The sequence below is a fragment of the Lynx rufus genome, unplaced genomic scaffold (genome assembly GCF_022079265.1).
Source record: "Lynx rufus isolate CCGP_SWC_20201006 ecotype Redwood Valley unplaced genomic scaffold, mLynRuf1.p SCAF_15, whole genome shotgun sequence".
Classification (NCBI taxonomy): domain Eukaryota; kingdom Metazoa; phylum Chordata; class Mammalia; order Carnivora; family Felidae; genus Lynx; species Lynx rufus.
Genome location: NW_025814829.1, coordinates 9,857,674 through 9,883,117, shown reverse-complemented (window position 1 = coordinate 9,883,117; position 25,444 = coordinate 9,857,674). Strand labels below are relative to the sequence as shown.

Here is a 25,444-nt window from a genome sequence, read left to right as displayed (position 1 = left end):
TGGGACCTTTGCCTGTGAGGAAGCCATAAAGCCTCTACCAAATGCACTCCAAGCAGGGGAACTGCCTCTCCCTGTGTGGCACATGGACCCTTCAGAACCCACTGCTTGCTCCTGGGGATTCATCCTGCTTCCTCACCAGAGCACTGCCAGGCACTGAACTCTGAAACTTCAGACTCTGTGCTCCACTGTGTATAGAATTCTGGTGGTATTGAAACCTCTCCTTTCTTCCTGTTAATGGTTTTGGGGAACAGATTTCTTGTTCATTACCCTGTGAGTGTTTTCACTCTCTCTCTCTTTCTCTCCAGCTACTTTCGGGGGAATGCTTTTCTTGCATGATTCTAATGTGCCACACTCTCCCCCTTTCTTTTTCTCTGTCCTCTCTCTACAAAAAGAGCTCCCTACCCTCCACAGCTATTCTCTCCCTAGTTCACCTCTCTGCACTATGTACCTACTAAGTGTGGCTCAAGTTATGCAGATTGTCATGTTAATCCCCATATCAGTTTCTTAGGTGTTCAAAATGGTTTGGTGCTTATCTTGCTGCATTTTCACGATGAGACAAGCTCAGGGTTTCCATGCTGCTCTGTCATCTTAACTCCTTGCCTCATCGTTCATTTTATAGCCATTCTCTCTTCTACTCTTTGATAATGGGTTGAGCTTTATACCCAATATAAACAAAACTGATTACCATTTTGGCACTTAATATTATTTATCACAAAACAAAATAAAATATAATTTGATCTTTAAAGAATAAAATGCAATCATCAAACACCTATTTAAGGAAAGCATGCTTCAAGACCATAACGAACACTGAACACTTTAAAATATATTTTGACTTATATTTATTTCTTTGGGCCATAATTATCTTTCATTTCTTCTTTTTAATGTTTCTCTCTTTCTGTACTTTTTCTTCATTTTTTATATTAAATGTTTTAATATTGGCTTGATAAATGGTAACATTCTGATCAACTATCAATACAAAAAGAGGTTTTAACCTCATACTGAAGTGATAGTTTGGTAAGAAGTGGGTACTGAATTTTTCTTCAAAATGTCTTCCCTTGGAATTTTTAAGGTAATTCTTCACTGACTTCAAGCAACATTAGTTCCTGATCATGTCAATAGGATTATTTCTTTTATCTTCTTTTATATATATAGCATTTTATTTTGAAATAATTATGAATACACAGGAAGTTGCAAAGGTAGTACAGAGGAGTCTCATATGCTTTTTGCCCAGTTTCCCCTAATGGTTACACTTTACATAATTATAATACATTACCCAAACCCTGAATTTCTTTTATCTTCTTTTATATATATAGCATTTTATTTTGAAATAATTATGAATATACAGGAAGTTGCAAAGGTAGTACAGAGGAGTCTCATATGCTTTTTGCCCAGTTTCCCCTAATGGTTACACTTTACATAATTATAACACATTACCCAAACCCTGAATTTGACATGTGCACAATGTGTTCATATGGTCCTATGCCATTTGATCACATGTGTACACTTGTATAACCACCACCACAATCAAGATGCAGAACTATCCCATTACCACAATGCTCTTCCCTGTGGTCATTTATAGTCACACTCATCACCTTTCCCTCACCATCTCTAACCTGTGGTAACCACTATTCTGTTCTCCATCCCTATAATTTTGTTGTTTTGCTAATATTACATAAATGTAATCATACAGAATATGACTTTTGGAGACTGGATATTTTTTTCATTCAGAATAACACATTTGATATCTATCTAACTTGTGTGTGTCAGTGGTTCTTTTCCATGTATTTCAGAGTAGTAATTCTGTGGTATGGATGGTTTAACCATTCACCCACTGAGAAACTTTAGGCTATTTCCTGGTTTTGACTATTATAAATAAAGCTGCTAATAAAATATATGTACAGGTTTTTACAGACATAAATTTTCACTCCTCTGGACTGACTGCCCAGGAATGGAATTGCTAGTTTGTATAATAAGTGTCTATTTTGTTTTTTAAAACTCTTAGGGGTGCCCTGTGGCTCAGCTGGTTAAGTGTCCAACTCTTGATTTTGGCTCTCCTCATGTTCTCACAGTTCATGAGATTGATCCGCACATCAGGCTCTGCACTGACAGCATGGAGCCTGCTTGGGATTCTCTCTCCCTCTCTCAAAATAAATAAATAAACATTTAAAAAATAAAATAAAATTCTCAAACTATTTTTCAGAGTGGCTTTACCATTTTATATTCTCATCAACAATATGTGAATCGAATTGCTCCTTATTCTTGCCAGTATTTCCAATTGTCACTTTTTAGTTTTTCTAATAGTTGCCTGTGATGTCTAGTTGTAGTCTCTATTTGTGTGTCTCTAATGGCAAATGTTGAAGATCTTTTCATGGAATTATTTGCCACCTGCATATCCTGTTCAGTGATATGTCTCTTCATGTCTTTGGCCATTTTTTGTTTTATGTTTGTCATTTTCTAAATATTGAGTTCATTATATATTCTAGATATAGTTTCTTTCTTAAATATGTGCTTTGCAAATATGTCCTCTCAGTCTGTAGCTTGTCTTTTCACTCTCTGAAGAGGTTCTTTTGTTGAGCAAAAACTTTGATGAAGTTGATGAAGTCTAATTTATCAATATTTTTCTTTTATTCATTACATATTTAGTGTCATATCCAAGAACTATTTTCAAAAGCCATATGACTCAGGGTGCCTGGGTAGCTCAGTTGATTAACTTTCCAACGCTTGATTTTGGCTCAGGTCATGATTTCATGGTTTGTGAGCCCCCTGCTGTGTGCTGTCATTGTGCAGCTTGCTTGGGATTCTCTCTCTCCCTCTCTGTATGCCCCTCCTTGGTTCTCTCCCAAAATAAATAAATTTAAAAAAATAAAAAACCTTATTTCCAAAAGATTTTCTCTTATATTTTAAAAGTTGCATTTGTTTACATTTTACATTTAAACAATAATTAATTTTGCTTTCATTTCCGTGACTATGCAAATACTGAAGGGTCATTTGTTAAAAGACCATCGTTCCTCCACTGACTTGCTTTTATGTCTTCACCAAAAATTGGTTAGTCATATTTATGTGGGACTATATCTGATTTCTCTATTCTATTACAATGATCCATTTGTCTACGCTTCCTCCAATACCACACAATCTTGATTAGTATGACTACACAATAAGCCCTGAAGTCAGGTAGAGTGATTCCTCCCATTTTATTCCCCATTTTGAAGTTAATTAGCTTAATTAGCTATTCCAAATTTTAGGTATTCTAAAACTTATATGCAAATTCTATATTTTATCTGTAATATATAAATATAAAATAGTAAAAAAATATTTAAAATACTATGTTTTATACTATTTCCATATAAATTTTGGCATCTTTGTATCCATATCTACAAAAAAGTTTCTGGGGTTTTAATAGGAATTTTCTGTAATAATTTATATATTACTTTGAAAAGAGCTGACACCTTGACTGTGTTGAATCTTCCAACCCATGGACACATATTAACTTTCCAACTATTCAGATATTCTTTGCTTTATTTTATCAGCATCATTCGGGGTTTAGCATAGTAATCCTAGACATTTTGAGCAACTGCAAATAGTGTTACATTTTTATTTCTGTGTCTATATATTCATTTATCACATATGGGAATACACTTATTTTTTGTATGTTGGTCTTATATCCTGAAACTTTACTGAATTCACTTCATAATTCTAGAAGTGTTTTTTTCTGTTTTTGTTTTTGGGTTTTTTGGGTTTTTTTTTTTTGGTACATTCATTGGGATTTTCTATATGGGTCATTGTGTTATATGCAAAGCAGAACAGTTTTATTTTTTCCTTTCTGATAAGTATGTCTCTTGTTTCCTTTTCTTGCTTTGCTGTACTGGCTAGACCTTCCAGTGCTATGCTGAATACAAGTAATGAAAGTGGACATCTTTGTCTTGTTCCCATTCTTAGGTGAAAGTATTCAGTTTTTCATATATAAGGAGAATGTTAGCTGTAGGTATGTATTATTCTGGACATGTTCATTTTCAAGCTGAACATCTCTTTTCCTAGTTTTCTGAGAATTTTTATCATGAATTGGTACAGAATTTTGTCAAATATATTTCTACATCCATAATATGAGTATGTAATTTTTTTCCCTTTGCCTGTGAATAAGGTGTAATGCACTGTTTGATTTTCAAATATTGAACAAGCATTGCATTCCTCCAAATACAATGGCCTCTGTTTTTTTTTTTAATATTGCTGAATATCTACTTGCTAAGTTTGTTAAGATTTTGGCTTCTCTATTCCTGTGGGATATTGGTCTGTGGTTTTCTTTTTTATGTACTGTCTTTGTCTAGTTTTGATATGAGGATAATACTTTCTTGAAATGAGTTAGGAAGTCACTCTTCCTCTTCAACCTTGCGGTAGCTACAGACCTTATTTTAATTACTCTAAATGTTTGGTAGAATTTTATAGTGAAATTCTCTGGGCTTGGGAATTTCTTTTTTAGTAAATTTTAAAGTATGAATTCAAATTCTTTAATACTTGTAGGGCTCTTCAAATTATGAATTTCATATTAGGTGAGCAGGTAATATGTACTTTTTTAGGAAGTGCTCCATTTCACCACAGTTATAAAATGTATAGCGTTATTGGTGGTATTTCCTTATTATTCTTTAATGTCTGCAAGATTCTGTAGTTACACTTCTTGTTTCATTTCTGCTGTTAGTAATCTGTGCTTTCTCTTTATTCTTTGTCAGTCTTGGAAGATGCTTGTAAATTTTATCTTTCCAAAGACTCATTTTTTTCACTGATTTTCTCTATTGTTTTTTCTGTTTACATTTTATTGATTTCTGCTCTTAGCTTTATGATTTCACTTATTCTGCTTGCTTTGAGATTATCTCAGTCTTCTTTTTATTTCTTGAAGTGGCAGTTCAGATTATTGATTTGAGTATCTGTCTTTTGTAAAGTAAGCACTGAACGGTATAAAATTCCCTTGTATCACTGCTTTCCATGCATCCAAAAATTTTAATATTTTGTATTTTTATCACCATTCAGTTGACTGTATTTTTACATTTCCTTTGAGACTTCCTCTTTGATCCATGAATAATTTAGAACTGTGTTGTGTGGTTTCCAAGTGATTGGAGATTTTTGTTTACCTGTTTTTGATTTCTACTCTGATTCCATTGTGGTTGAAGGATATACTCTATGGTTTCAACTCTTTTATTTATTTATTTATTTATTTATTTAATGTTTATTTACCTTTGAGAGAGAGAGAGAGAGAGAGACAGAGAGAGACAGAGAGAGAGGGAGACACAGAATCCGAAGCAGGTTCCAGGCTTTAAGCTGTCAGCACAGAGCCTGATGTGGTGCTCGAACTCACAAACCGGGAGATCATGACCTGAGGCAAAGTCAGATGCTTAACCGACTGAGCCACCCAGGTGCTCCAGGTTTCAGTTCTTTTAAATTTATTGAAGTTTTGGGGCGCCTGGGTGGCTCAGTCAGTTAAGCGTCAGATCATGATCTTCCGGCCCGTGAGTTCGAGCCCCGCGTGGGGCTCTGTGCTGACAGCTCAGAGCCTGGAGCCTGCTTCGGATTCTGTGTCTCCCTCTCTCTCTGCCCCTAACCCACTTGCATTCTGTCTCTATCTCTCTCAAAAATAAATAAATATTAAAAACATTTAATTAAAAAATTTATTAAAGTTTTCCCTATGTCCCAGGATATCTTGGTATATGTGCAATATATATGTATTCTGTTGTTGAGTGGATTGTTCATTATATGTCAGATCTTGTTGGCTGAAGACATTGTTAAGTTGTATATTCTTGATAATTTTTTTTATTCTATAAATTTTTGAGAGAGAGGTGTTGAGTTTTCTTTTGTATTTTTTTAGAGATTTCTCTCAGTTTTTCTTCACATATATTGCAGCTCTACTGTTTAGTACATACACATTTAGAATTTCTATGTCTTCTTGCTTAATTGATCCTTTCTCATTACATACTATCTCTGTGGAAATTTTATTTGTATTCCACATTACCTGATATTAATATAGTCAGTCAATATAGTCATTCTTGCTATCTTTTGATTAATTTTCACATGGTATAAGTTTTACCATTTTTTTATGTCTAGCATACGTATATTATTATAATTGAAGTGAATTTTTTATAGAAACAGACACGTAAATGAGACTTCAGGAAGTAGAACTTTAGTTCACAGTTTTTCAGTACTATATACCAAAGTCACATGCCCTTGGATCTTCAGAGAGAAAAAAATTTAAGTGAAAATTTTACATAATGCTCACGTTGTTATAACCATTCTAAATGACCATCTGACTGTGAGATCAGTACTCAGACAAAATCTCCCTTCAATCACTGTACATTTTTTAAACAAATATTTATTGGGTGCTAATTATATTACTGAAACTGTTCCATATATGTTGGACAGAAAGAGACAAAGAAGGAAATTATCATAAAGGCTTTAATAAAAATAATATGGGGTAACATAAACAAAAGTGATTTCAAAATGTTCTATAATTCTGTGGTTGGTGAAGAGATCTAAAAAGATATGTCAATCTTTGAGTGGAAACGTGAATATCAAGCAAAATATATACATGCTAAAAATTTATGGCAGATTTGTAAAGAGGAGCTGTGTAAAGACAGTCAGATTTTACTGATCAAAATGTATAAAATTGTAATATGACTTTCTCAGAAAATAGTTCCTCAAAATCAAAAAATAAAAAAAATTGTAGAAATTGCCTTGTCAAAAGACTCTTCAACCTTCCAGTAAAACATATAATGTTCCTTTATTAACACACTACAGTCACTCTGAAGTTTCCAAATTGTCATTTTGGCCTACTTTATATTTGGCTTTTATTTGTTAAAGCAGTTTATAATGTATGCTGAAAGTTTTATGACCAATATATTTTGCCTTGAACTTAGTACCTTCGTGCTGTAGCTTATTTTTTTTTTCTTTAACCATATAGTGGGCTTACATTACTATCCAGTGCATTCTCAATTATTTACAAGGGAATATGTAATTGTTTAAACAACTTTTTAAAATGTTTATTATTGAGAGAAAGAGAGTGTGAGCAGAGTAGGTGCAGAGAGAGTGGGGGACAGAGGATCAAAAGCAGCCTCTGAGCTGACAGCAGAGAGCCTGATATGTAGCTGGAACCCATAAACTTTGAGATCATGACCTGAGCTGAAATCAAGAGATTGATGCTTAACCTACTGAGCCACCCAGACACCCCTGTGTAATTATTAAAAATTAATACAATCACTGAATTGATTCTTTTTCATTTTTTAATGTTTACTCATTTTTGAGAGACACAGACAGAGCATAAGGGAGGGGGAGAGAGAGAGAGAGAGAGAGAGGGAGAAAGACACAGAATTCGAAGCAGGACCCAGGCTCCCAGCTGCCAGCACAGAGCCCAACCCAGGGCTCAAACTCACTGACTGTGAGATTATGACCTGAGCCAAGACAGACGCTTAATCAACTGAGGACCCAGGCACCCCTGAAATGATTCTTTAAAGTAAATTTGCCCTTTATATATTATTATGTATGAGTGTTATCACAACAGGTCAAAAGCTCTAGCTGAAGATACCACATTTAAATATGGAGCTGCTTTTTCTGACTTGAGGCAGGATTTATAGGCCCAGGTCAGTTAGCACCTGTGTTCATGTAGGTCAAACATCGGTACTTGTGATGTTGGTAAGAAAAATGGATAAAATCATAAAAATTCATTGTATCATCAAGAGAGAAGGTTGGAACAAGAAATTTAGAAGTAGGGCTATCATAATTTTCATGTGGAGCTATGTGTGCCCTTTGTTATACTATCTTCTATGGAATTTGGGAGGAAAACTGTTGTTTAATTAATACCTTTTATTAGTATTAACTCACCCATCATGCCAAGACATATACTCAATTACTTCCTAGTTTACTTGGAATCCCCTCCCCCTCAGTATTTTCGACAATTTTAAAATTAAAAATAAAATGAACCTTTCATATATGCAAAGGACCACCTAAGCAGCCTTGTACGTCCTGTTAAAAGTTACACAGGAACACTTCTAAAGCAGCCATCTCCAAGAAAAGCAAACACACACAGAGGACTTCCTGATAAATACAGACCTCCATGTCACTGGTAGAACATCTCCCAAGTTAATTTCTGAAAATGAGCAATTATTTACCTTCAATACTCAGAACTCACCTCATCACAAAGGAGGTCACTGTTTCTAGTGCCCATTTTATCACAATCACAGGGTTTGCAAACATCTACGGCGGAAGTATCTGCACCAACTTGGCGGAAAAAGTAATCCTTACACAGCTCACAGTTCCTTCCTGCGTCAGGGAAAGGTTATGCATTATGACTTCCAATTCATTAAAATCAGCTGCATAATTCAAAATTAAAGACTGTATTCCTTTGAGGGAATTCTATAATTTTCGGGACGTCCATTTTAATGCACCTTTCATCTCTACCTGCCAATTTAGTGATCCAGAGCATATGAAACAATGAACCTGTTACAAACTGTGCTTTACTTCATTAAACTCCCATCTGTTATGTAATACCACACTTCTAAAAAGCTCTGCTTTGTTGGGGCCCATCCATTTTGAAAGACTTTGCTTCCAAATTTAAAACTTTTCTTTCTTTCTAGGACTAGGCACTTAATCTAAATCAAATATGAGAAATGTTTATATGTGTGGTAGATGATGGCCGTACAGTTGGAAGCAAGTATGTGTGTAGTATTGGAAATATTATTCAAGCACTAAATCTTGTTTAAAAAAAGGACACTGTTCCAAATATAATTTATTATTCTATATTTAACATTATTAAAAGCAAAAGTTTCTGCTGCTTATTGCCATTATTTTTTATTTCAAATACCAAAATATAAATTTATTATGCTTAGATATACCAAATACGTTTCATATTAAATATTAGAATAGACTGACATATTAGAAATATGAGGTAATTCCCATAGTTTACAATTTATTATTTAGAAATTTTCTCTTGACATTTTATATAAGAAAAAACTTAAACTGCAGGGAGCTTCTAAAGTAAATGTGAGTAGTATATAAGATCACTGAAAGGAGCTGAAATAAAACTCAAGACTATCAATTCCCCTTTAAACATTATGCACTCTGTTCAAATATTGTTGAAATTGGCTCAATATCAAAAGACTATAGAAATAACTTAATCAAGTAAAAAACACATCCTGATGGATATTGGCCATGGACTAATTAAAAATTAAATGGATTTATAATATTTCTAGAATATTTCTATTTGCATATGATGATGACTCCCAAATTTCTATCTTTAATCTAGAAATTTCTTTATTTATCATTCAATGAATATTTATTGAGTGATTACCATGTTTCAAACACTGAGCTAAATGCTGAGGAATACAGTAGCAGGCCAAATACACATTGTACTCTTTCATAGAGCTTTCTTACAGTCTAGTGGGTAAAATGAATTCTAATTAAACAATTACAGGAAAAAATACACATTTACCAATTGTGATAAACATAAGGTGCCACTAAAGTGTATAGATGATACTGATCTGTCCTGAGGCATCACGAAAGGCTCTTTTTGAGAAAGGAGCTTCAAAACTGTGTTTCCAATTGCCCGCAAGAGTTTCTCTTATCTCTTGGGAAACACTGTGAATATTTCCAAAACAGAACTTGCCATCTTCTCCCTAAGCTCTGAACCTCTTGTGTTTCCTATCTCAATGGTTGGCACCAACATTGACCCTCCTACTCAAACTGGAATGTTAGAATTGCAACTTGACTCTTTCTTTTCCTTATCTACACCCTACACTTTTGCTCAGAAAACACAGTCCCTTTCCATTCCAAATATCTCTTGGATCCAATTCTCTATATCCACATGATCTCAAATGTACTCTAGAATTCTTTCTTACCTGGACTACTGCAGTATCCCAAACCACTTTTGGCTCTCTCCAATTCTTCTCAACTTTATAACCAGATTGGTTATAAACACGAAACTTTTTATGTCCCTTTCCTATAAAATACCTTCTATTAACCTGAGGATAGAAGCCAAACTCCTTATCACAGTTTATACAGTCTTCCAGATCTGGCCCCTACCTTCCATCTTAGCACCTTTACTTACCATCTCCCATTTTCCCTTACATCAGTTCTTTCAGGGTGCCATGTTTCTCTCTCCTCTAGGCCATTGCACATCTGTATCTCTTACTAGAAATCTTTGTCAACTCCCTAATTCTCCTCCTCACTCCTCCACCTGGTTAACTCCTACTACACTTGTCCTATCTTAGCACTCCTCAGACAAGTTTATAATCGTTCCTTCAATAGTGTGCCTTTCAGGGGCATCTGGGTGGCTCAGTCAGTTAAGCATCCAACTTCGGCTCAGGTCATGATCTCACAGTCTGTGGGTTCACATGCTGCATTGGATTCTGGCCTGACAGCTCAGAGCCTGGAGCCTGCTTAGGATTCTGTGTCTCCCTCTCTCTCTGCTTCTCTCTCTCTCTCTCTCTCTCTCTCTCTCTCAGAAGTAAACATTAAAAAAATAGAGTGCCTTTCCTATTATATAATAATCCACAGAAAGACAGGAAAATTCATCTTTTTCATCGTTATATTCCTAGCACCTAGCCACGTTCTGGTGACATTTTAGGTCATCAGTAATTATCCAATAAATTCATTCATCTTCAGAGTGGCACACTTTCAAATCCATCAGACTTGGGCCATTTTATATTGCAAATTGAGATGTTTCCTATTTCTGCTTTTAATTTACGAGCCCATCAGAAAATGGTAATTTTCAATGAAAAGTCAAAATGCTATATGTTTTTTAAGGTTTTTATTTATTTATTTTGAGAAAGAGAGAGCATGAGCAGGGGAGGGGGGAAGAGAGAGAGGGAGAGAGAGAATTCCTAGCAGGCTCTGAGCTGACAGGGCAGACATGAGGCTCAGTCTCATAACTGTGAGATCATGACCTGAGTTGAAATCAAGAGTCAGATGCTTAACTGACTGAGCCACCCAGGTGTCCTGCTATCTCATTTTATAACAAGATTTTGATAATCATCTTCTTTGTTTCATTAGCATTTGTAAAAAGAGTATTCCCAGATTACCAGACTCAGGCCAATTTTGAGTGAATATAAACGGCACTACATGCAAATCCAGACATAATGGAAGATCAAGGTCACACAAAGAAACTTATTTTAAGGGCATACATATTCAAACTAATAATTCCTGAGTTTTCTAAAATATACTCATGGTTTAATAAAATGACATGTACTTTTAAAAAAATAAAACTTTCTTGAAAAGATATAGTCTAAGATTTGAGTGTGTTTCTGAAAACTACCTGATTATTTAGAAAACTAAACAAGCTTTAGTTTTCAAACCTACAAGTACCATTTCTTTAATTTTTATTTAAATTCCAGTTAGTTAATATACACTGCAATATTAGTTTCCAGTACAATATAGTGATTCGACACTTCCGTAGTGCTCATCACAACAAGTGCCCTCCTTAATCCCCATCACTTATTTAATTAACCCATTCTCCCACCCACCTCCCCTTTGGGAACCATCAGTTTTTTCTCAATAGTTAAGAGTCTGTTTCTTGGTTTCTCTCTCCCTCTCTCTCTCTTTCTCTCTCTCTCTCTCTCCCTTTGCTCATTGTTTTGTTTCTTAAATTCCACATACGAGTGACATCATATCAAGGCACTTTCTTAAGTAAGATAGCAATAACATAATTTAAAATGATTGCATTGCATGAAGAAGCACATGGACCTCAAAGGCCAAATCAGCCTTGGTTATTTGTTATCTATGATTGCTAGTTACCTGTGGTGTTATGTTCACAATCATCACAGACCCCTCCACCTCCTCTGTGGTGCTCAAATGGAAATGGGTCCACTGAGATGTTGTAGTGGCAGCTTCTGGAATGGTTGTTGCATTGACAAGGTTTGCAGTTGAAAGCATGAACTTGATCACCTTGGCGGAAAGGCTTATCATTATAAAGAGGCAAGCAGTGATCACACTGAAACAATAAAGTAACAGAACAATAAAGAAATATAAAAAAGTGATTTTTGTCTTTAGATTTATATATCAGGCACTTTCACTAGACGTAAAACTAACAGAAATTAGCATATTATAGGTAGTATGAAATTATAAGTGTGCATACAAGCTGAAACTATGCAAAATGGTGTGAATAACCAGTGGGAAAAGTTTATGATTGTTCCATAATCTTTAATTTTTTTGTCAAAACATTAAAATTTGGCTTCCAGTTTTAGGTTCCATAAGTAAGGAGCTTGGAGTCACCACTCCATCCTAACAAGTAACAAGCTGAACAGACTGAAAAATCACCAACTCTTCTTGGATCTCTAAGGGGAAAAATGGGACAAACAGCTATCCCCAAGGTTGAAAAAGCAGACTGACAGATACAGGGAGTCTCAGTGACAAAAGCAGAGACTCACCAGCAGAAGACTCCATGGGAACCAGTTTCAGGGGAAAAATGAAGACTTATCTGTACTTAACAATTTGCTGGAGATTCAATAGCAATACGTCTGAGAAATGACGTCTCCAAGGGGACCTAGTTACAAAGGGTGTTCCCAACCATTTTGTGGGATTTACCTCCAGGAGCTTGACCAGGTTCTCATAGTAAATATCAGGAGAAAATTTCCTAATGCTTCTGGCAGAAAGAGGGAGAGGGAGTAATTTTGAAATAAATTAGTGCTCACTGCTCTTTTCAAAATGTATTTATTTATTTAAGACAGAAAAAGAGATAGAGAAAGCAGAAGAGGGGCAGAGAGAGAGGGAGACAGAGAATCTGAAGTAGGCTCTGTGCTGACAGCAGAAAGCCCAATGGGGTGGGGGTGGGGGCTCGAACTCATGAACCATGAATGAGATCATGACCTGAGCAAAAGTTGGACACTTAACCAACTGAGCCACCCAGGTGCCCCTCACTGTTGTTTTTAATGGCATTTACCCTCAGGAGAAATTAGTTAAATATAGCCTAACCTGCTGGGGAATTTTCTGAGCTAAACCAACTTCGAGAAGAGAAATACTCAACTCCAGCCCACTCCAGACATCCTGCCCACCTATAGGTGGTAGAGACAGAGAAGCACATGTGAAGTTCACAGCCCAGAAGCACAGGCTCACTAAAAGACTAATCATAGAACTATTTAGTACTTCCCCCACAGTTCACCACAATGCTAAAGGCCTGTATATAACAGTTCCTTTTACCAGGCACTTCTATCTATGATCTATGAAGAAAAAACTACAAGGAACACTAAAAGCAAAAATCCCCACAAAAAAACAAAACGATTAAAAAACATGACACACACACACTTTGAAAAGAGCAAGCATCAGAATCAGATATGTCAGGGATGTTGGAATTATCAGACCAGGAATTTAAAATATCTGTGATTAAAATGCCAAGGGCCCTGATGGATAAAGAAGACAGCATGCAAGAAAAGATAGGCAATGTAAGCAGAGAGATAGAAATCCTAAGAAACAAAAAGAAAAGCTAAAGATCAAACAGAAATGAAGAATCCCTTTGATGAGCTTATTAACAGATTGGACTCAGCAGAGGAAGGAATTTCTGAGGTAGATGATGTATCAATAGAATCCTCAAAAACTGAAAAGCAAAGAGAATAAAAACTGAAGAAAAAAAATAGACAAGCCAAGGACAATGGGACAACTATAAAAGGTATAACATACACATAATGGAAACACCAGAAGGTTAAGAGAAAAAGGAATGGAAGAAATATCTGAAACAATAATGACTGAGAATTTCTTCAATTTAATGTCAAACACCAAACCACAGATCCAGGAAGCTTAGAGAACACCAAGCAGGATAAATACTAAAAACAAAAAACAAAACAGGAGTGCCTGGATGGCTCAGTCAGTTGAGCGTCCTACTTCAGCTCAGGTCATGATCTCAGTTCGTGGTTTCAAGCCCCATGTTGGGCTCTGTGCTGACAGCTCAGAGCCTGGAGCCTGCTTCAGATTCTGTGTCTCCCTCTCTCTCTGCCTCTCCCCTGCTCATGCTCTGTCTCTCTGTCTCTAAAAATATATAAACATTAAAAGAAATTAAACAAAACAAGACAGCAAAATCTGTACCTGGACCCAGAGTTTTTAAACTATAAAAAATCAAAGATAAAGGAAGAATCCTGAAAGAAGCCAGTTTTAAAAACATCTAACCTGTAGAATCACAAAAAAATTACATCTAACTTCTCAAAAACCATGCAAGTAAGAGGAGAGCAGAGTGAAATGCCTAGGTGTCAAGAGAAAAAAGTCACCAACCTAGAATTCTGTACCCTGCCAAATTATGCTTCAAAAGTGAAGGAGAAATAATCACTTTCTCACACAAACAAAAATTGGAATTTGTTGCCAGTAGATCTGTCTCACAAGAAATGTTCAAATTTCTTTAGAGAGAAGAAAAATACTGTAGGTCAGAAACTCAGATCTACATAAAGGAAGAGCATCAAACAAGGAATAAGTGAAGGTAAAACTTTAAAAATGTTCCATCAGTTATAAACTTGAAGGGATTTAAAATATAATAAACTAACACTTAGTAGACTGTAAGTTAACATTTGAAACCTTGTGAATTAAATTGTATTTCCTGTAAAAAAAATTGAGTAGCTTGAATAGTGTTTACTTTCTTATCCTATAACTCTATAACTTTCCATTCTGAGCAAGCATCTTTTCTATGCCTTGGTGAATTACGATATTGCTTTGTAAGTATGGATCCGTTTCCATCATTTTTTTAATGTTTATTTTATTTATTTTTGAGAGAGAGAGAGACAGTGAGAGTGGGGAGGAGCAGAGACAGAAGGAGACAGAGAATCCCAAGCAGGCTTCACACTGTCAGCATAGAGCCCCAATAGGGGCTCGAACCCACAAACTGTGAAATCATGATATGACCAAAATCAAGAGTCAGACACTTAATCAACTGAGCCATCCAGCTGCTGCCCAACTTCCATCATTTTAATCTTTGCACTTCCAGTGTCATCTTCACCCTATTCCTCATAACCACTGTGCTCATATTTACACAAATGTAAAATGCGGCTTTTATATCCAGCTGCACATACAGAGTCTTTCAAATGGTGGCACCGGTCAGCTACATCTTCTGTGAAGAAAGAAATGCTCAATTCCCCTTTTTGCATATTCATGTTTCTGAAATGTCACATGGGTTTATTCCTGACAGACTAGGAAGCAGCACAACTGCAAGCTCTTTATGAATGAACTGAACGGATGTGTACCAACCAATCACCAACAGACTGAAATAAGAGACATGATTGGTCACTGATCATGATGTGCATTCATTCTTTCCATAGTAATTTGTAGACTGAAGAGCCAGAAGCTAAATCTGTACTTTATAAAATTACTCACCATTAATATATCATGAAAACTAATATTTTAACCATACTGTTGGAATATTGTGTTATCTAAACTATGGAAACTGAAATTTATGTATATTGGAACTCTGCAGAGTAAATATTTTTAAAGATTTTGTTACATATGGCCAAATTCCTTCTAGAAAATTAAATTTATAGTCCCACCAGAAATATATGAGAATGTCCATTTTATGTTCTGTTCAACCTAAAACTGTTATTATCTCTTCATGATTTTTAGAAAAATATTAATCACTGTTTTGGTAGGTATGTCTTTTGTTACTACTAAAGCTATATGTTTTTCATCTGGTTCTTGGCCAAATATAATATTTTTTGAGGAAACTTTTCATTTGTATTTTGCATATATTTTTTGTGTTGATTTTAAATCTTATCACATGTTAAATACATTTTTCTTTTGCCAGTCAAATAGTGAGGATTTAGTTCATAACTTTCTATATATACTTTTATTTTTTTTCTTTTACTTTACTTCTACTTTAGTGGCCAAAATTTTCAGTAAAACAGGTAATATACATGGCACAGTCATAATGGTAGATATATTTGCATTATTTCTGAATTTAATGGAAATGTTTTTAATGTTACAACTTTTCTTTTTTTTTTTTTTAATTTTTTTTTTTCAACGTTTATTTATTTTTGGGACAGAGAGAGACAGAGCATGAACGGGGGAGGGGCAGAGAGAGGGAGACACAGAATCAGAAACAGGCTCCAGGCTCCGAGCCATCAGCCCAGAGCCCGACGCGGGGCTCGAACTCACGGACCGTGAGATCGTGACCTGGCTGAAGTAGGACGCTTAACCGACTGCGCCACCCAGGCACCCCAATGTTACAACTTTTCTAATGATGTTGACTATATCAGGTAAATTATCATTTAAAAGAACAAATATATTCTGAAATTAATAAGATCTTTTTATATTAAACATGAGAAATATATTGTCAATTTTGTTAAATGTCCTGATTTAATTATTTGACTTAGTGTATTAATAAATTGTTATAGGATAATAAATTAATTAGAATCTATGCTTGCATTCTTAATTAACATCATTAATGGTAAATCATGGCTAAAATTATTTAAGATTTTAAATTTATATTCATAAATTAACTTGTTCTATGTTTTTATAAAGACATTAAAATAAATAAAACCCTAACATTTTAATGCAGAATCAGTATGTGCTTCAACTTATCAAGTTAACTTTAAAATCTGAGCGATCAGAAAATTCATATTTTGTACACACATTAAAACCTACTATAGTTTGTCAAGTTATGTTGCTTATAAAGTATGACTGATTCAAGATTTAAAATAATATATACATACATAACAGAATTTCTGAATTATTTTTCTTACACTCCCCCCCCACCATTTTCTGCTATAAAATAATGTGACTTCTGAAAGTGCCCAGCTTTTCTCAGAGTTACATATTTAAATGATGAATTAGGAGAGTCAAGCCACGTAAAGTCTCAAAAAGCCCCCTTATCTATTCATAACAATGATCCTTTGAAATTTTTATTTTTTTAAGATTATTAAAAACTATTTTGATATTTTGGACAAGAAAGGTCATTTCCTTTTACTATTTTCTGCAATAAACATTTAATATGTTAGAGCAGTTTGACATATTTCTTAATCATTACTTGGACAAACTGTAGTCTAAAGCATTTTTTACCAGTATTTTTTTCTCCTCCACTAGCTCATAGTTGAACAATTTCCTCCCTTAATATTTTTAAAGTTGGAAAGAAAAAAGTATATAAAAATTTAATTGTCCAATGTGTTGCTGTTCTGTGGTATTCTGAAATTTTTAGCATGAAAGCACATAGTTTTGTTACTTAGCCAAGGAAAAGGAAAACAAAAGACAGAGAGAGGAAAATGAGATGGAAACATCACCATTTTCCCATCAGGTAATGCTTAATTCCAATAATTAGTAAAGAATTCACTCTTACATTTTGGTAAATTTTTGAAAACCTTTATTATATTCTTTTTGGAGTGCTGAAGATTCTTTCTCCCCAAAACCTTTTCTCACCCTTGGCACTGGGATACCTGTACTTTTTCTCCTCCCACAGCACTCCATACCCTGACCATGATCCTATTGTTTTGAAGTGAAATTATTGCTGTACTTACATGTATCTTCCAGGAGTTACAAGTTATTGACTTTTGTACTCCCTGTGTCATCTGCATAGAAGCTTACTAGACAATTGCTGAGCTGTTAACTGACAATTCACGTTTAATAAATATAGGAATATCCAAAATAGTCATTCTTAAGAAAATTCAGAGAGGGGACACAATGGAAACAATTTATAAATAGGGTAAGGTTTATATAAAGACTTCAAAATTGGATGTTATTAGATGATTTTCAATAAACAATTCACAAATATAATAGTCATTTTGTAAAAGAAAGTTATGTAGCAATCTATAAGAATATTGTCAATTATGGATCGTTGGCCAAAAAAATAAAAAAAAAATTAAAAGCAGGGAACAAACCTCTTTAAGTTTTATTTCACCAGCAATAATCACTTGCAAATCAAATTATATAGAATTCAATGTTAGATCTTAGGCATATGCTTGAAGTCAGACATTTTGGTTCAATTACTGGTGCTGCCACTAACAGTAAAGGGTAAGATGAAATGCAGACTTTCTGTATGCTGCACCCTCTCTCAAGCATTTAACATGGATTATTTCATTGAATCCTTTAGGCTTTGGATCATATAAGTATCTCACATCTGATTTCTGTTTGTTGATTTGTTAGCCCTGTGCTCTCACATAATTAATTCTACCTCTTTAAGCCTTATTTTTGTTATTTATCACATGGGGTAATAACACCTGCCTCATAGAATTGTTGTAAAGATCAAGTGCTTAGCAGAGAGTCTATCACATAGTAAGCTTTTAGCAAACACTGTGTACTACTTTATTATCAGATTAGCAACTGAGAGTTAAAGAGGTTAAGTACCATGAAAAATATCATTGGACAGGAAGTCCTTGAAGCTACTTTACCTCTGCAAATCTTAGTTTCTTCATCTCTAAAAGGAAGACAACTCAATTCAATAGCTTTATTTTTGACTCAAAGGATAAGTGGTAATATTTAAGCAATGCCCAACACAAAGCCTGGCACAAATTACATATTCAAAATCTGGAAGTTACAAGATGGAGAAGGAAGAAGGAAAAGAAAGAGGAGGGTAAAAATCCAACAGAGGTGTTTATCTGAAGTTCAAGTGACACTAGCAGTATATAAGACTGCCGCAGTGCAATATATTAACTATAACCATTAATAGGGGATTCTGTGATCAGAAGTGTACTAGTGCATGGTCTGATGTGGAGGATGTAGCCTAAAGAATGGAGCAATGAGCAATTAATGACCAAAATTTATTTCTGGTTAATTTTATCATCTGTAGCTCTAACGACGGAAAAGGCCTGATCTACACATACTTCCTAGGAGCCATCAGATATCATTAGGATGTAACTATCACTTCTAGTAGGCTTAACTATAGGGGAGATATATTCTAACTGAATAAATGGAAGAATAGATGAAAACTCACTTTCTGAGTTCCTGGCTTTGGAGGAGAGAAATGAGCTCATTAAGTTCTCTTCCCCAGGTCAATTAGCCATGCAATTAATCTCGTTTTCTAATGTTTTTAAAAAACTCTATCTCCATTGCAACACTTTGGCCAAATGCAAAATTTTTGCTGCAAGATGATGCCAGATATCTTTTTTTATTTTTTTATTTTTTTTTTATTTTTTTGCTTCTTTGAAAGTCTTCTTACTGGCAACTTTGTCACCCGATGTTGGTGTTTTTATTATTCAAGTTATGCTTTCTTGAATAAAGGTGGTGGAAGTGATGATACGGAATCCGTGGTCCTGTCATCCTGATTATAGATGCAGTTTGTCTTTTACAAAGCAACTGCCGGCTGTTTGAGTTTGGGATGTTGCCTACATGAGTTTGTGGAGCATATCCAGCCAAAGCATTCTTTTGGTATTTTTATGAAGACCACATTTCTGTTTTTCCACTGTGATCTAAAAAATAAATCTCATTTATGAATTTATTTTTACCATTAACCTAAAAAAGACATTATCAAAAAGGCTTGTATATAAGACTACACTAAATACTACAATAATGCTTCAAAGACACATTCCTGGCTTTTTTAATGTTTAAAATCAAAGAAAAATTTGCCACTGACCTAATGGAGTGGCTTGAGTACTACCAAGTAGCTGTTGTTCAAAATGTCTAGCCTTCCCTTTGTGGACAATAAAAAACCTGCAGAAATATTAGTAACATCTTATCTCTACCTAAAGAAAACAAGCATAGATATCATTTTCAACTCTCAAGTTGAATTTTTTTTAAATATATCACAGTACCAGGGTGACACAGGTTTGTAGAAGCAGAAACTAGTCCTAGGAAGGAGGTGCCGGGACATTCCATTGAACCCAACAATTCCAGTGGGAGTTCAGAAAAGTGCATTTTTAAAACTAGTGGTAAAGATTTTTTTAATTGTGAAGAAAAGGAAACAATGCCCAAAAGAGAATGCTTTGAAAATGTCATATCTTGCCAAAGGAATATAATGAGTAATTATTTTATAGTGCTTTAACTTTTAAGTTTTGAATTGTCATTGATACTTACAAGACATGGAAATTCATAGCAAGAGGGAGGTAAAATGCAGAAATATATCCTTTGTATGTGTTCTCAAGATACAGTAAACATATAGAATTTTGGTCTCTAGACAACATAGAATATTTTGAGAAAATAAAGTCTTAAAGGTACAGACATCACCTGGTCCAAATTGGTATGAAATATAAGCAAAAGTCTATTATTCACTTTTTTGTTGGGTCCATGGAAGACATTTTTCTGTGTACTTGGAGTTCTGTACAATATAGTATTTAATATAAATAAAAACATGAAACTTAAAAAATTATAAATATAAATGTAGAAAAGTATTCATAATATAGTTTGAACTTAAAAATGATGTTAAGGATAACATGGAGAGTCTAATGCTATTTTCTAGACAGAGTTAGATTCATCTGCAGACATGGATATAGAGCTGCAACTTTAAGCAGATAGAAATGGATAATACAGATTTACAATAACAATAACAAAAGATCTGAAAGGATATAAACTAAGAGCATTTGCTGAGGTTATCTATGGACGGTAGAGTTATAGGAGGCTTTTACTTTTTATAAGTTTATTTTTTCCGCAGGATGCATTTATTACTAATGTATTAAAAAATTGAGGGCAAATAAAATGCAACTCCTTGGATACTTACAAGAAAATTACACATAATTTGCATGTAACACTTCACTAAGAGAAGCTAAGAAAATTAAAATGTTCCAGTTTTAAATTATACACAGATCAGTAAGATACTACAGAGGAAATGATTATTTTTTCAAGTCAATGTAGGCTGAGTTTATGAATTACCAGAAAACAGAGTATGAAGTTTTTAAAGATATAAATGTTTCCGAACAATGAGATTAATAAGGATTTTGAGAGATGACAGTCAAATTTTCTGTTGTAAAATTTGATTTAAAAGATACAGAACTAAACGACACACTGACATATTGGCATTTGATCTTAAGGACAATGCTGTGTTACTATCATTTTGTGTGGTTCACAAAGACAGATTAAAGACAAGAAATACTTTGTAGTCTATCCTTTGATTATTAAATTTCATGCAATGTAAATTTTTGGTTTCATAATTGCGTCTCTTTACAACTTCTTCCAGATAATTCTGAGAACCATGGCAAAATAGAAGAAACATGAGTAACTTTTGAGTAAATTATGAGCATTATGAGTAAATTTTTGATCTCATAATTTTCTTCTATCTTTTCTATCAATGACATTTAAATTTTTATTTAAAATTTAGAAACATTTGCGTACATTTTATGCAGTTTCTGAACCAGACGGTTTTCTACTTAATGTTTTTCCAATCTCCAGTTAATCATTTGTCACTTTAAATGATGTGTTTCTTCTATAACAACTGGATTCCCCCTGATATGTCCCTAGATGCTCAAATTATAAAATTAGACAATGGCTTTATCAGGGTTGAGGAACTTTATCATTGATTCATTTAACTGCTTTCATTTTGATAGCTTCTTAAGGGCTACTAATCAACTCCATGAAGTTGGAACCAAACACTTTGACATATTCAGGTAGGATTGACATAGAACAATCAGTGAATCTAGAAGACACTAATGAAATCTATTTTATTGTATTACATTCTAACAATACACAATGATATTTCTCTGAGACCATTAAATGGAATAGTATTCTCTTGTTACCATTACAGACTAGCAAAGACAATCTCTCAAAGATAATCTACAGGTCCAACAGCATTTTACCAACTCCCTCCCATCAGTCTCATTTTTGATCCATTAATTATGAATACTTTCAAATTTACAGAAAAAATATGAACTGCGTATAGGAAAACTTAAAGAAGTGAGACTTTAGCAGCACATCATTTATTCAGTCACCTATGCAACAATCTTTAATGACCATTACGTATCTTTGAAGGAAGAAGAAAATATCTTCTTAGCCAAAGATACATAAAGTTCCTAGGAAGGATGGGGGTGGTGCTGATCTTCCTGAAAGTTACTCATAGAAGAGCTCAAAAGACCTAACAGACTCAACGCCCTTTGAAACCTCAAGTTCAGAAAAATGACCATGAGTCATCAAAGGAACAACTTGTCTTTAACATTCACAGATTAAGAAAACAGAGAACAACCTGCTTTTGAATTATTTCAAAAATAGATGGAATCATTTCTTAAATGTTCATTTTAATTTTTTTCAATATACATAATTCAGTTATATTTCCTTTTTTTGACCTTGCCAATTTTTTTAATTTATTTTTTTATTGTTTTTAATTTTTATGTGTTGTTTTTATTTAAACCCCAGTTAGTTAACATATAGTGTGATAATGGTTTCAGGAGTAGAATTTAGTAATTTATCATTTACATATAATACCCAGTGCTTGTCCCAACAAGTGCCCTCCTTAATGCCCATCACCCATTTAGCCCATCCCCCACCCACCTCCCCTCCAGCAGCCCTGTTTGTTCTCTGTATTTAAGTGTCACTTGTGATTTGCCTCCCTCTCTGTTTTTATCTTATTTTTCCTTCCCTTCCCCTATATTCATCTGTTTTGTTTCTTAAATTCTACATATGAATGAAGTCACATCTGGAGGTGCACCTGGCTTGCTCACTCAGAAGAACTTGCAACTTTCGATTTCTGGATCATGAATTTGAGCCCCAGGCTGGGTCTAGAGGTTATTTAAATAAAAAACTTAAAAAAAATTGTAATTAAAATAAAAAGTCACATCTGGAAAATCTGTAAGAAGTAGTTACTTCCCTAGTAATGGTAAATGATGAAATAATCCTTTATTTTTCCTTAAGTCTAGGACATACCATACAGGTTAAAATTTAGGGGCACAAAGGACAACTATAGGTGCTGCCTTATTTTATTAAGCATTTATAGAGAAAATAGCATGTTGTCCATATGTCTAAAATCGCTGCAATTATCATGAACTATTTGAATAGTCAATTTATCTGTTGTCCTTTGTAGACAACTATTAGATCTTCTTGATCTAATCAATCACAGCATAGTACCTGAAACCTGAAACATTGTAATTCCTCAATAAAGGTTATTGAGTAAGGGAAAGAAATGTATAAATGAATGAATAAACCAGTGAACGGATGATACAACACGAGCTCATTTCTATTAGTGAATTCACTTCCTTCATTCCTAGTTCTACCAAAAAAAAAAAAAGTGAAAGAAAATTGTCTCCTTTTCTACTCTCAACAGAGAAATGCCCACAAATGTCTTTATCTAGACAACACTTTCATGCAATAAGAATAGCCAATATGTTATGGCATCAGTCCTAAATGCTTCATATTTATCAGCTGCCTTTCTTCCCAATAATCTATGAAGTAAGAGTTGCTATTACCTCCATTTTACAGGTAAGAAAACTGAAGAATAGGAAAGAAATAATAATTTTCTAAAGTCACTCCCTGGAATGACAATTAGTATAAACTAGAAAGTAAAAATTTGTGAGGATGGCAATGCTTGCTGTGTTTTGTTCATTACAATATTCCCAGTGCCTAGAAGCCCTCACACATAGTAGGCACTCAATTTACATATATATAATATGTATTATATATAAAAGTATACACATAGGTACATATAACTATGTATACATCATATATACATATACATATATATACATATATATTCATATATACGTATACACACACACACACATATATACACAGCATATCTATATCATATTCTCCTTCATTCTCCATTAGAACTCTCTCTCCTAATCACCATGCTATGCTGGCGCCAGGGACAGAAAATGATCTCAGGGAGAGAGGTGCTGAGTGGATCCACTTGGCTAGCTGTTCATACATCCCTCTGCTCAGTCTAAAGTGGAAGGCAGAGCCCTGGAAATCCAAAGCTGGAGTCTCTCCCCACTGGCTGGAAAATTCAGAGGTATGTAGGCAGCCCCTGCCTGTGTGGGAAGGGGAGGAAGGCATTCTGTTCCAAAGTGAGAGATTATAAAATGCTCACTTTTTAAGAAGTCAGTATGGTACTAACTGAGCTAAAAGAGGTAATTTGTTCAACTACTCCCAAATGGCCTAAATGAAATTAGAGATCTTCTGAAAGTCTGTCAATTGCTCCTTTCTCATCAGATTAGTGTGTTGGAAATTTTAAGAGCCTAAATCTCTAATAATAATAATTGTTCTCCAGCTCTGTTCAGAGCTTCCTCTTTTCTTTCAATGTAGCAGTTCAATTGTATTCGAATGATGTTGTTTCAGTAGAATTTCTTGTGTCTACTAGAGAAATCAGCTTTATAAACATAAAAACTTCAGTGTAGTCACATAACTACTTGTTCCAATAGAAGTTTCCCTTTGTAGACCTAGCGCTCCAACCACAGATGTATGATTAGACAAACATGCGAACTTCTATCAGTGATAGGTTGGGTGCAGTGGGGGATGATAGCACAGATGAAATATCCAACTATAGAGAGAATCCGGACAGAAAGTGACTCAGTGCTTTGCATATAGTAGGTGATCAATAGATGTTTGAGGAATGTATGAATGAATGATCTAATCGACTGTTTACATTTGTGACATGTTACAGGACTATACCTTAGTTTATCTAGTATTTATTGGAATGGTAACACTAAAGGTTTAAAGGTAAATGCAGTAGTTTCCTGCAGATTTTTACCTATAGATTATTATGTAATCTCAATTAGCAAACCCTAAATGATCACCAGGCCTTGCCATTGAGAAGGCTTAAATGTTCATGTATTTATCCTTGAATTCTTTCTTCAGTAATTATCTTTCCCCTGGTTAGAAATTCTCATATAATTAAAGTGTCCACAGAAAATACATACCTAGGTGCTCTCTAGATGCTGAAAGTAACAGCATAAATTAAATAACTACTGATACTATTGGATAATACTGATGAGACAGTTGTGGTAATATAATAATCATGAACACTTAAAATACATAGCCTAACAAATCAACCATTAATATGTGTTGGCTACTTTTAGAAACTTTCTAATTTATGAAATGCCTTGTCTGTATGTCTATAGGTAAGGTTCAATGGAAGATTGGAAACTCATCCAATAAAACAAATTTTGATAACACGTGAAACAAAATCCACATTTGCAAAAATAGAGACTGTAGACAGAATTATATGGACAACTGCTTCAGTTCTACACATTGTCCATATATAAATATAACTGATAGTTTATATACTTGTAAGGAGGAAACTTTTCACTCTGGCTTGGGAATGCAAACCATCTAACAATGTCTAGTTGTTGAATGAGATCCATTTGCATGACAGGCATTGGAGTCAGATTGCTTTTGAATACTGGTCATTGTTTCATATTTGATTTGTTCTCTGGCTTGCCTGCCCTTCGTATTGCCTCTTTAACTGTGGGAATTGTTCAGGGCACTAAATAGAAAAGACATATATGAGATACACAAGGTTCTCCCAAGGTCCAGAAGAAGGACACTGAGGTTTCTTCAAATTTGTAGGTTGTAACCAAGTCAATTCTCCTTTATAGCAACTATAATAATTTACCTCTACTGATACGCCAGAAAATGTGGCCTGGAATAGAGAACACATTTGTAT

The 25,444-nt window shown here is 34.4% G+C and overlaps 1 protein-coding gene across 1 annotated transcript in view; it reads right to left on the bottom strand.

Moving 5' to 3' along the window:
- Positions 1–25,444, bottom strand: part of USH2A (usherin) — a 754,837-nt gene that overhangs the window by 629,192 nt on the left and 100,201 nt on the right. Inside the window, exons 9-10 of the mRNA XM_047077230.1 lie at positions 11,764–11,959; positions 8,165–8,295 (exon numbers count right to left, since the gene is read on the bottom strand). Of these exons, the coding sequence (XP_046933186.1) occupies positions 8,165–8,295; positions 11,764–11,959 (327 nt within the window). The remainder of the gene's footprint in view (positions 1–8,164; positions 8,296–11,763; positions 11,960–25,444) is intronic.